This window comes from Leucoraja erinacea, chromosome 7 (genome assembly GCF_028641065.1).
Source record: "Leucoraja erinacea ecotype New England chromosome 7, Leri_hhj_1, whole genome shotgun sequence".
In the NCBI taxonomy this organism is placed as follows: Eukaryota; Metazoa; Chordata; class Chondrichthyes; order Rajiformes; family Rajidae; genus Leucoraja; species Leucoraja erinaceus.
This window is the reverse complement of record NC_073383.1, coordinates 59,537,094-59,549,277: the sequence shown is the minus strand read 5'-3', so window position 1 is coordinate 59,549,277 and position 12,184 is coordinate 59,537,094. Positions and strand designations below refer to the sequence as shown.

The 12,184-nt window shown below is 39.9% G+C and overlaps 1 protein-coding gene across 1 annotated transcript in view; it reads left to right on the top strand.

Annotated features, from left to right (window-relative positions):
* The window catches only part of LOC129699151 (low-density lipoprotein receptor-related protein 1-like), an 877,455-nt gene that overhangs the window by 148,128 nt on the left and 717,143 nt on the right, over positions 1–12,184 (top strand). Inside the window, exon 7 of the mRNA XM_055638819.1 lies at positions 7,676–7,856. Within this exon, the coding sequence (XP_055494794.1) occupies positions 7,676–7,856 (181 nt within the window). The remainder of the gene's footprint in view (positions 1–7,675; positions 7,857–12,184) is intronic.

Here is a 12,184-nt window from a genome sequence, read left to right as displayed (position 1 = left end):
GCCAATTTGTAGCTTTCAGCTTTGCACAGAAATTGACCAAACATGGGTTTGCAAATGCAATGATCCTGATCCTCCATTTTATATATCTCTATTTTAACCAATATTAACATATTATCTAGAAAATGATTCTTGCGCTCCTGTAAAATAGTTTAGTGCATTTACCTGTTACTTTGAAGGGGGTAGCTTATTTCAACATCGTATATTGCAGTGAAGCATAAGCCTCTGTAGTAGTTATTTCAAATTTAACAGTGATACCAAGAAATTAGCCTGCTGTTACAATTAAGATCCCAGTTTCCATGGCATCATGACAACCGTGCCACCAAATGTCTGTTTAACAAAAAATGGGAAAGAACATTTTTCCAACACAATGAAAGTTTAAATTAAAATGTGCAATGAGTGAAAATCAGAAGTTGAGAAGGAACAAAATAAACCTCATAACTATTCCCTGTTTCATTAATATCTAAAATAGAGAAATAAACTATATAACAGCAATGTTATGGGGAGAAGGCAGGAGAATAGTGTTGAGAGGGAAAAATAGATTAGTCATGCTTGAAATGGCGGAGTAGATTCTGGGATAATTCTGCTCCTGTGGTTTATGGTCTTATGGTCAACAAATTAGAAAGATCAAGAGTAAAAGATCCATTTGTTAATATTGAAGTCTTTAAAATGTCAAATTTAAAGTAATTACATGTTTTAATTATATTTTGATTTGGGTACACTGATCATAAATTATATATTTCCATATTAATATAAACCTATATGGATGCACAATGACTTTTATGCTAATTAACTTAATTTACATGGGAGCAGTTTTAGCTAAACAAAGCAAACCTCAAATTTCCAAGCAGTGAACAGAAGGCAGCTACTTGAAGTCATAGACTAAGAACAAATTACTTGCATTATGCTACATGACAATCTGTAATCAACTTCTTTAATTGCAGAGTATTACTCTTAACCGTGAAAGCAATAACAATGATGAATTTCAATGCAGTGAACTTTTTTCTCTCTCTGTAATCTGAAACAAATGATTCAACACTTCAGAAAGGTACTGTAGATTCAGCAGTTCAAAGCAAAATAAAAATAAAAACAACGACTGTAGATGTTGAAACCAACACTATAATGAATCCACAATACATCCATCACTAAAGTTGCCAGTTTTATTTCTATGACAATATCTATTTTGTAATTTGTGTATCTCCAATCTGTGTTTCTCCAACAACCTCCACACTAATCTTCCTAATTTTACTTCTTTTATATCTTTCAATAGTCGGAAGTATATAATCATGGAAAGATAACAATGCACTAAGAAGCCATTTGAGCATCCATATAAGACTAATGCTGCTTGATTCAGTCAAATGCTCTGTCTCTACTATTCCACGATTCTTTTTTTCAAGTTCTGATCCTTTCCAAAACCTTATACATGCATAATGGGATCCCTATACACTTGCTGCCTTAATAATTACAAACAAGCAGAACAGTCTATCAGGTTAGAGTTGCTTAAACTTACAAATTTGATGCCATTCAATTTTTTGTGCATCAAATGTTTTACCCAAATACCAGAGTGTGGGTACTCTGGATACATTTACGATAACTGGCAATAAATTTACAGTATGAATTGTTTCTGAGATTTATTCTCTTTTAGCTATCATCTCATTTGCCCTTTGCAAAGCTGTCAGCGCTATGAAATAGATTTCTCCATGGCTGTCATTTCTCTATGGATGGCTGACCCTGAGGCTGAGATTCATTACAACATTGGGTTTGTTCAGTAGCGATTGTGGTTTTGTAGCACACTCTGCCCGTCGATGAGGAGAAATGGGGAGCAGAGGGGAAATGAACAGTGCAAAATATAGAAACATAGAAAATAGGTGCAGGAGTAGGCTATTCGGCCCTTCGAGCCTGCACCGCCATTCAATATGATCATGGCTGATCATCCAACTCAGTATCCCGTATCTGCCTTCTCTCCATACCCCCTGATCCCTCTAGCCACAAGGGCCACATCTAACTCCCTCTTAAATATAGCCAATGAACTGGCCTCAACTACCTTCTGTGGCAGAGAGTTCCAGAGATTCACCACTCTCTGCATGAAAAATGTTTTTCTCATCTCAGTTCTAAAGGATTTCCCCTCTAACCTTAAGCTGTGACCCCTTGTCCTGGACTTCCCCAACATCGGGAACAATCTTCCTGCATCTAGCCTGTCAAATCCCTTAAGAATTTTGTAAGTTTCTATAAGAGTAGAAAAGTTCTAGGAGTAGATACTCCTCACCCATGGATGGTATGGTTTGATCATCATTTCCCCCTCATCTTCCGCAAGCTATCGCAAGCAATGATAGACATAAAAAGCTAGAATATCTCAGTGGTACAGGCAGCATCTCTGGAGAGAAGGAATGGCTGATGTTTTGGGTCGAGACCCTTCTTCAGACTGGTTAGGGATAAGGAAAATGAGAGATATAGACAGTGATGTGGAGAGATGAAGAACAATGAATGAAAGATATGCAAAAAAAGTAAAGATGATAAAGGAAACAGACCATTGTAAGCTATTTGTAAGGTGAAAATGAGAAGCTAATGCGACTTTGGTGGGGAGGGAGCAAGGGTAGAGCTGCGGGGTAACGAGGAGACATGAGTGAGGGCCTCATCTATGATGGGAGAGGGGGACCCATGTTCCCTAAAGAATGAAGACATTGTTGATGTTCTAGTATGGAACACCTCATCTTGAGCGCAGATTTGGAGTAGACAGAGGAATTGAGCGTAGGTGATAGAGTCTTTGCAGGAAGCAGGGTGGGAAGAAGTGTAGTCAAGATATTGTGGGAGTCAGTGGGTTTGTAATAGACATTAGTCATTGGTCTATTTCCTGTGATGAAGACTGTGAAGTCAAGAAAGGGGAGGGAAGTGTCAGAGATGGTCTAAGTAAATTTGAGTGCAGGATGAAAATTGGTGTTGAAGTTGATAGAGTCCATGAGTTCTGCATGAGTGCAGGTGGTAGCACCGATGCAGTCATCAGTGTAACAGAGATAAAGTTTGGGGTTAGGGCCAGTGTCACAAGCCTTGTTGGGGTTATAGACCAAGGCATTGCAACTATCAGTGCACAGAGCCTCAGGGCTGCTGGCAACGAGACCTTTAACATATTAAAATGACTGGAGAGGTTTTAGCAAATATAAAAATAACTTTGCCTTGAGTGCCTTGAATTCAGGCAAGGTTCACTCCTTGTTGACCTGCAGGTTCATAATGGAACTCACAAGCTGAGATATTTGAATCTAATTTTGGAACCCATATCACATCCATCACTCAAGGTTGCACTTTCATTTGTATGATGGTATCTACATAATTTGTGGATGTTTAATGGGCCTGTCCCACTTTGCGATTTTTTTCGGCAACTGCGGGCGTCAGTCACTGACGCCCGCAGTCGCTGAAAAACCGTCAAGTTGTACGACAATCTACGACAGGTTACACAGTTGATGTCAAGCTGCGACAATCTGCGTCAACCGACGTCACAATTTTCAGGTCCACAACAACGACAACATATGACAGCACACAACAGTCTATGAAAGTGCCTACGACATCCTGCGACCGCACAAACGTCAAAAGTGACAGCCGAAGTCAACATACCTCCACCCGCGACATGATACGGCAAGGTACCACAGGTTGTGTCACTGTCTATGACATGAGGACAACAAGTTGACGCATGATGATGCATGATGATGCAGGCTGGCGCCAAATGAATCTGCCGAGGTCATGACCTTGCATCACCATGCATCACCGGGTGTCACCCGAGGACAGCCTACGTCAGCTTGCGACAGGGTGCATGACACGATAGACACGCAGGTTGTCGCGGAAAGATTTTGAACATTCCAAAATCCACGGTGGCAAGGAGACACTGCGCTTCATTACATGTGACACCCCACGTCACGCCGCGACAACCACTTTTCAGGCTATCGCTGTAAATGTCAACCAAGTGGGCCAGCCCCTTAATGGTCATCAATGTGCAAATGGGGAAATGGGATCAGTATTAGTGAATTGTCACAGGAAATACCATGTCCAGTTTCCCAAAGGATAGCACATCAAAACATGTACAAAGTGCTTCTTTGTCTGCTATTTATACATTAGAAAACCATGAATTTAAATTTCTAAACCATGTCCTTTGATGAGATGTCAAGGGCAGGATTCCAAACATTCAAACATTGGAGATAGTCAAAATGGAGTAACCCGCTGGAGTACTTCAGCGGGCCAGACAGCATCTCTGGAGAGAAGGAGTGGGTGACGTTTTGGGTTGAGACCCTTCTTCAGACAAGGGAGGTGCGTGACAGTCTACCGCGCTGACCTCTTCTGCACTGAGGCTAGGCGCCAACTCTCGGACATCTCCTCCTACTTTTCCTTGGACCAGGATCCCACACATGAGCACCAGACCACAATCTCACAGACCATTTCTGATTTTTATCACTTCCGGCAGTCCGCCCTCCATAGCCTCCAGCCTTATCGTTTCCCAGCCGCACGCGGTCTGGTTTTATCTTCTCCCCAAAATCCATAAACATAAATGCCCTGGCATTTACTGAATTCAACCAAATCTTGTTTGAAAAGTGGGCGTGGAATTAGGAGGTTCAAGGTCAAAGGAAAATTAAGTTGGAAATGATGTGGCACTTGCATGGTTGATGGGGCTAAGTGGGATTTATTTAAAGATTATAGATTATTTGTAGCGAACAGTGGAGTTCATAATGTGACCCAATCTTTTGTCCATGATATGAACCCTTCAACATGTCAAAGCTACAGCCTTGTATTTTAATTTCAGGAAACAATATTTTGATTTAAAATTTCTTGGTCTGCTTCTTTGGGGGATGATTTATTTTAATTGTAAAGAGTAAATTGTCCACCAACAGAAATGAGCGAACCATTTGAAATCTCATGGCAAGGTCTTGTGGAGCTGTTAGCTCTTCCGGCGGAGGTACATTTATTTTTCCCCATTCCCAGCCTGGCTGCTGAAGGAAGCTGTGGGCCTTTAAGATTGGCATTAACTGTGTCACCCAGTTAATGGAATATATCGCAAGAAAACACAATGCCTCACTGCATAAAGAAATTTGATCAAAGGGAGTCGGCATCAATTTGTAATGAATAGGTCACATCTGATTAATGTAACTGAATGTTTGATGTCATATTGAAGATGAATATCTACATGGACTTTCAGAATGTATTTTCCAAGGCACCTCTCAAAAGACTAATAGTAACATTGAGAGCACAATAAACAAAATATAAAGTTAAAAAAATGCATATATTGTATTAAATATATTGTCTGTTTTTTTTTCCTGGTTAAGTTAGCCAAATATGCAATACACATCTTGACATGATCAAATTATCTAATCCGGATAATCCATCGGAAATGAAAATGATGTGGATCCCTTGGGGTTGAGGCAACATTCTTTCCAAACCCAAGATCTAGAAATAATAACTAAGTCTCTCACATAACCTGGAGTACATTAGACATATCCATAGCTTATGAAGGCAGAATATTTAACAGTAAACAAACATGCAGAGGTAAAATCAGTAGGGAAAAAAACAACTTTAGTAATCTGGAGGAAATAGTTTCAATATCCAATTGATCATGCAGCTTTTGTTGAAAAGGTGTTGGTTGTATCAGAATCCTGGAAAAAAGCTGATTTCATGTATTGCATTTTCCAATGAACAATCTATAAAGATTTAAAAGAGGTTATACTATTGATGTAATTAGTGACTATATCATCCAACTGGGAAATCTGTTAATAGTCATTGAGTCTTACAGCGTGGAAACAGACCCTCCATCCCAAAATGCCTACATTGCCCAGTTTGTCCCATCTATATTCGTCCCACCTGTTTGCATTGGCCTGTATGTGGGGGAGATTGGCAAACTCAGACTTTATTGTCTGGAGTGCAGGAGGCTAAGGGGTGATCTTTTAGAGCAGTATAAAATCAAGAGGGGAAATTGATTGGGTGAGTGAACAGTTTGGGTGAGTGGACGAGTTGGGCTGAAGGGCCCGTTTCTGTATTGTATGCCTCTTGACTCTATTTTTCTACTGAAAGAGCCAAATGAAAGACATTGTATCTCAATGTATATTGAATTTGAAACAAACAGATGTACCGAGAATGCAAAGAGAAATATACAAGAATAATCTGACAGAAGCTTGTTTGGAAATTAACATGGGTTGGTATCTAGAGGTTGAAGGTATTATGAAATTTAGAAAGAAGAAAGTAGGAAACGGTGAAGAGGAAACTTTGTTTAGGATTGTTAGTTTTATTTTAATAGGGAGGGATGGGTTAAGTTCGTGAATGTTGAATAAAGAAGCAGTTTGGTGAGATGAGATATGTCAAAGGCAAGGAGTCATTTATAAGAGAGGAGTGCAGGAAAAAAAATCTGTTACACACAATTCTTGATCACAGCTATTCTTCTCTGTTCACATGCATCACATGGATGTATCAAGTTTATTCTGGCGAAGTTTAGTGGGCAGATTTTCTGCATATTTTACGAAATTATTGGTAATTTTTTTGGAAAGGTTTGACCAATGTGTCGGATTCAAGGATCTGCAATCTAAGTCACTCCACTTTGTAGACACAAGGTATTGAGGAGTCTGTAATCTTGCATGCAAGACCAAGTTTTCACATTTTGATTGAACTTGATCAAATTAGCTGAATGCAAGGTTCACTTGGAAAAGCAATTCTATAACTGGGAAGCAAGCCTTAAGACTGTGGCCAAGCAGAAGTATTTCAGTTAAATAGTAATAATTTAACGAGGAAATCACATTCAATTATATAACATAAACATCAAATTGTTCTAGTTCAACTACAACTCTGGCCTCTATCCAGCAATATTGAAAATTGCCCAAGGATGGCATGTTGACAAAGAACAAGACATATTCAACCCGACCAATTACGAGCCCTATCAGTTAATTAAATCTGTATTACAAAGTAATGGAGCTACTTTCGAGCAGTGCTCTCAAATGAAACTGTATTAAACAATAATCTGCTCACTGTTTAGTTTATTATTGTCACGTATACCAAGGTACTGAGGTGCAGTTTGTTGGCGTGCTCGCCAGTCAAAGAAAAGACTACATAATTACAATCAAGCTGTTCACAGAGTACGCATAAAGGATAAAGGGTACAATGTTTAGTGCAAGATAAAGTCCAGTTAAAGATAGGTCAAAGGTAGTGGTAGAAAGAACATAGTTAATGTAAGAAATGCTGCTGTTGAAATTAATATTTAATATTTAAAAGAATGGACTGATTGTCATGGATGATACCTGGTTCACTTCTGGGATCAGCACACAGTGTTATCTAGCTACTACGCCATCTTAGGAAGGGCCTATCAGATGGTTAAAGCTTCTCTACATTTTGCTGTGATACACAACTGCAATATGAAAACAAACTGAATAGTCATAATGCCTGAGATCGTTATTAGAATGCTTATAAGAAAACAAAATCACACATCCTCTGTAGAAGCACACCACCTTGCTTTATTCCATCAATATAAAGATGTGAGAGATGACAACTATCTAAACAGTGTTGATGTAAACATCGCCAAGTATATCCATTGTATCTAGGAGTAGGAAACATTGTCTCAGTTTTCACTCTGAGTTAAGAGGTGAACATATGATTGACACCAAGATAGCACCACAAGGCCATTTGACTCATGATCAGTATTTGTACTTTCAACTTCCAGGTGTGGATAATGTTGAAGGTATTGCTGTGGACTGGATCGGAAATAACTTGTACTGGACTGATGATAGCTACAAAAAGTCTATAAGTGTAGCAAGACTGGAAAAGGCATCCCAGACCCGGAAGACCTTGGTGGAAGGACAAATGTCACACCCAAGAGCAATAGTTCTGGATCCTTTACATGGGTAAGTGCTCTCTTTTTCAGCTTCTTCAAACTGATGGCATATCTATTGAATTTGCACTCAGGCATAGTTTTGTACCTAATAAAAAGCCAAGTATGGAAGATTCCTCTGGTGAGACAGGGATTTCATGCAAACTGTGTCATCGTATTGTTCAAGACGTCGTGCTATCATCATTGGTTTACAGGAAATGCACGATAAATCTGCAAATGAACAACTATCATTCCTGTGTTCAAGAAGGAACTGCAGATGCTGGAAGATCGAAGGTACACAAAAATGCTGGAGAAACTCAGCGGGTGCAGTAGCATCTATGGAGCGAAGGAAATAGGTGACGTTTCGAGCCGAAAGGTTTCGGCCTGAAACGTCACCTATTTCCTTCGCTCCATAGATGCTGCTGCACCCGCTGAGTTTCTCCAGCATGTTTGTGTACCAACTATCATTCCTTGTAGACACAAAATGCTGGAGTAACAGTGGGACAGTAGCATTTCTGGAGAGATGGAATAGGTAACGTTTCAGGTCGAGACCAATCTTCCCTTGCCGTGTGTTAACCATCCCTTCTGACCTCCCCCTTTCTAATATGGAATGGTCTGTCCTCAGCAGAGGCCTCACCTTTGTTCCCCTCCGCCCCCACCTTAACGAGTTCTGGGTCCGCCACAAAATAATTCCGACAGCCCAATAATTCCATCATTCCTTAGCATTTTGAAGTCCAATATAATGTTGAACATAAAATGCATTATTTACTTGAGAATGCCTTTTAACAGCAAAAGATAAAATAGACCAAAAAAGGAATGGTGGCAATTTTACTTAGCTGCATCTTAATTCATATTACAGGCCAAAGCCAATGAGCTTGACTGATTTGCTGGCCTAGTGATGGGATTGGATGGGCAGATTCAAAGTTTTACTTTAGTTTAGGCTAGAGATACAGCATGGAAACAGAGCCTTCAGCATCCACACCAACCAGTGCTCCCCATTTACCGAAGCCAATTAATCTACAAACCTGTACGTCTTTGGAGTGTGGGAGGAAATTGGAGCACTCAGGGAAAGCCCACGTGGTCACCAGGAGAATGTACAAATTCCATACAGACAGCACCCATGGTCAGGCTTGAACCTGGATCTCTGACGCAGTAAGCAGCAACTCTACCTCTGTGCTATTGTGCCACCCTGGAGGTCAAATGCCTGGATTGGATGGCCATCAGTGATTATCAAAGAAGTAAGAACTCTGTCGTATAATATCTCATTGCATTTGAAAACAAATTTCCTGAGTTCTTTGAACACAATGTGAAGGCAGCATCTCTGGAGGACATGGATAGGTAACATTTTAGATCAGGCCCCATCTTCAGACCAGGGTCCCAACCCAAAATGTAACCTATCCATGTCCTCCAGAGATACTGCTTACCCCGCTGAGTTAGTCCCGCACTTTGTGTTTCAAACAGGATTCCAGCATCTGCAGTTTCTTGTATCTCCATTTCACGACAGATTGCTGCCATACTAGCTTTATATACTTTTTTGCATCAAATGATGAGGATGACCTCCATAGTAATTGTGGGACATTACCAATATTGTTGACTACATTGAACCATTGTGTTGTCTTCAGTTCTCTTCTTTCTCCCACATCTAGCATTATAGAGAAGGAAAGTCATTATCAGGAAAATTATGTGGGATAACATTTTCTCGCATTTGGAAGAGATTGGGTTAATCTGAGAATGTCAGCATGGGTTTGAGTTTTCTTGAGGAGGTGTTGGTGGTGATTGAGGTAAGGACAGTGGACAAACTCTACATGGATTTATTAAATTAATTGGTCCCTACTGGTAGGCTGTTCCAGAAACTTAAGATATGTGGGATCTACAGAGACCTGCTAAAAGTATATCAAATTATGAGAGGCATAGACTAGGAGGACATTTAGAACCTTTTTCTCCAGTGTAAAAATGTCAAAAACAGCTTTAAGGTTGGAGGAGGAATGCTTAAAGGAAATGTACTAAACTAAATGTTTACACAGATGGCATTTCAGAGGCTTTTAGATAGGCTTTTTAGATGCAGGGAATGGAGGGATATAAATCACATGCAGGAAGAAGAGATTAGTTTATTGGCATCATTTTTGGCATGGACATTATGAACCAAAGGGCCTCTTCTTTTGTTGTACTTTCAATGTTCTATTTTCTTGCTGTTGTTTGTAGGACTTCGCTTTGTGGGCCTGTCCCACTTAGGCGATTTTTCAGGCGACTGCCGGCGACTGTGAAGTTGGAACACACACACACACACACACACACACACAAACACATCACAAAGGCGGGGGACAGGGCAAGCAGGGGGAAGCACTGTCTGAAATTTGCACGGTGCAAACCCAAGGTGATACAGACACACACCACGAAGAACAGGAAGGTTGGCGCTGTAATTAAGATGGCTAGCACAGTGTACAATAAGTCCTTTAAAAGAGGGGGGGGGGATGGAGAGGAAGGAGGGAGATAACTTTTAAGAAGCCAGACAACTTTTAATAAGCCAAAGGTACACGGCCGTGAAGCTCGGCGGACATTTAACATTACTGTTCGATTATCCATTGTTCTGAAAACTACTGCTTACGTTATATTTTCCCCAATGAGCCAATGAAATTCACCAGTCAGCATCAGCTACAACCTACGAGAGCCTAAGAGAACCTTTGACCTCCTGGCAACCCACTAGGACCTTCTTGCGACCCACCTACGGCTCAAGAATTCTCACTACTCTCCATGGCGGCTTCATTCTAGTCGCCGCTAATTTTTCAAGATATTGAAAAATTCTCAGCGACCATAATGAGGCCACGACTAGTTCCCAGAATGTGGGAACTCCTCACGTCCATGAAGGCGACTCCCCGGTAAGCATCAGCGAACATGTGGCGACTGCATAGTCTCCTGCATTGCCTAAAAAGTTGCCTAGTTGGACTGGCCCATTAGGACTCTGAATTTCCTACAATACAACAATTAAAACCCTTTTACAGTAGCTCATTGTCTGAAGCACTTTGGGATGATATTAGATCACAAAGGGCCTTAAAATTTCAAATTTAACCCAAGATAAGTTTATTCAGCTCATGCCAAAATGAGACTGCTTAATCCAGGTTAGCTAAGGTAGCTGAGCAGATCACTCAACATGTGGTGAATTATATTTTGGAGGAAATAAAAAGGTTTGGCCAAATATAAAGCACAAGGTCGGCTCCAGCAATTACGGTATTGATGGCAATGTTAAAAATTGTCTCCATATGTCCCCATTGGTCTCAATCACTCCAAGGTAGATGCACACAATTACTGAGCAAGTGGCCGTTTTTTTTCCCTACATCTTACTGTCCATTTTATTCCATGTAAATAAAATTACTGCTTCAGTAGAATTAACGTCATTAAATTTAGTATTCAGGGTTGGGGTCAATGGTAAAAGCAATGAGTTGCTTTGTACTAGAATCCAATCAGCAATAAATGTAAGGAAAACAACTCAAGGGAATAGCAGCCCATCTCATGAGAAATTGTTTATGAATATAATGTGGGAACAATTCATGCAATCTATTATTTTATGCTGCAACCTTTTTTTTAAAATTGCACAAGTTCGTAAATGGTACAGTTTCCAAATTTCCTTGCTAGTAGGGAATAGTGCCCTTGTATAAAATATTCTTTAACTTTGTCCTATTCCCCTTGATGCACCAGCATTAATGCCAGTGGGATTCCAAGCAAGGCTATTTAAAAATAATGTTGGTGGCAAAAAAAGTACTTCTATTGGGCATGTAATTTAACAAATCCTCTTGCTGTATAAATAGTGCACTGGCCTTATAGAGCACTTGAAAGATCTTGAGAATTATTTCTTAAAATTTGTTCTTATATATACAAACGTCAGAGAAAATAGAGTAGTGCAGCAAAGAAACTGGCCCTTTGGCTCACAATGTCCGTGCCGAACACAATGCATGTTAAATTAATCTTCTCTGGGAGAGGACACAGACATAAATGTAGCTGCAAGTACGGTTTTCAACTGGCTTTAGTTGTTTCTCTTTATTCATGGAAAAAAGCTCCAATTTACTGTCAAATGTCTGTTTGATATATATGAGACTGTGGGGAAGGACAATGCTTCAAGAGCAAAATGTAAACATAGTTTGAATAGCATGCGAAAACACTAAACATTGTGACTAAATGTTATCATAACTTGCCAGGAAAATCTTTGGTTTATTAAAGGGTTGTCTGAAAGAGACAATGGTTCTGGTTAAGTTGAGATACACCTTCAGCAAGAAAAAAGATAAGGCAATGAAAGGCAGAGCTGGAAGCAAATAAAAAGTATTCTGATTGACAGCCAGCATAAAAATTGAATTGAAACGTCTTCTATAG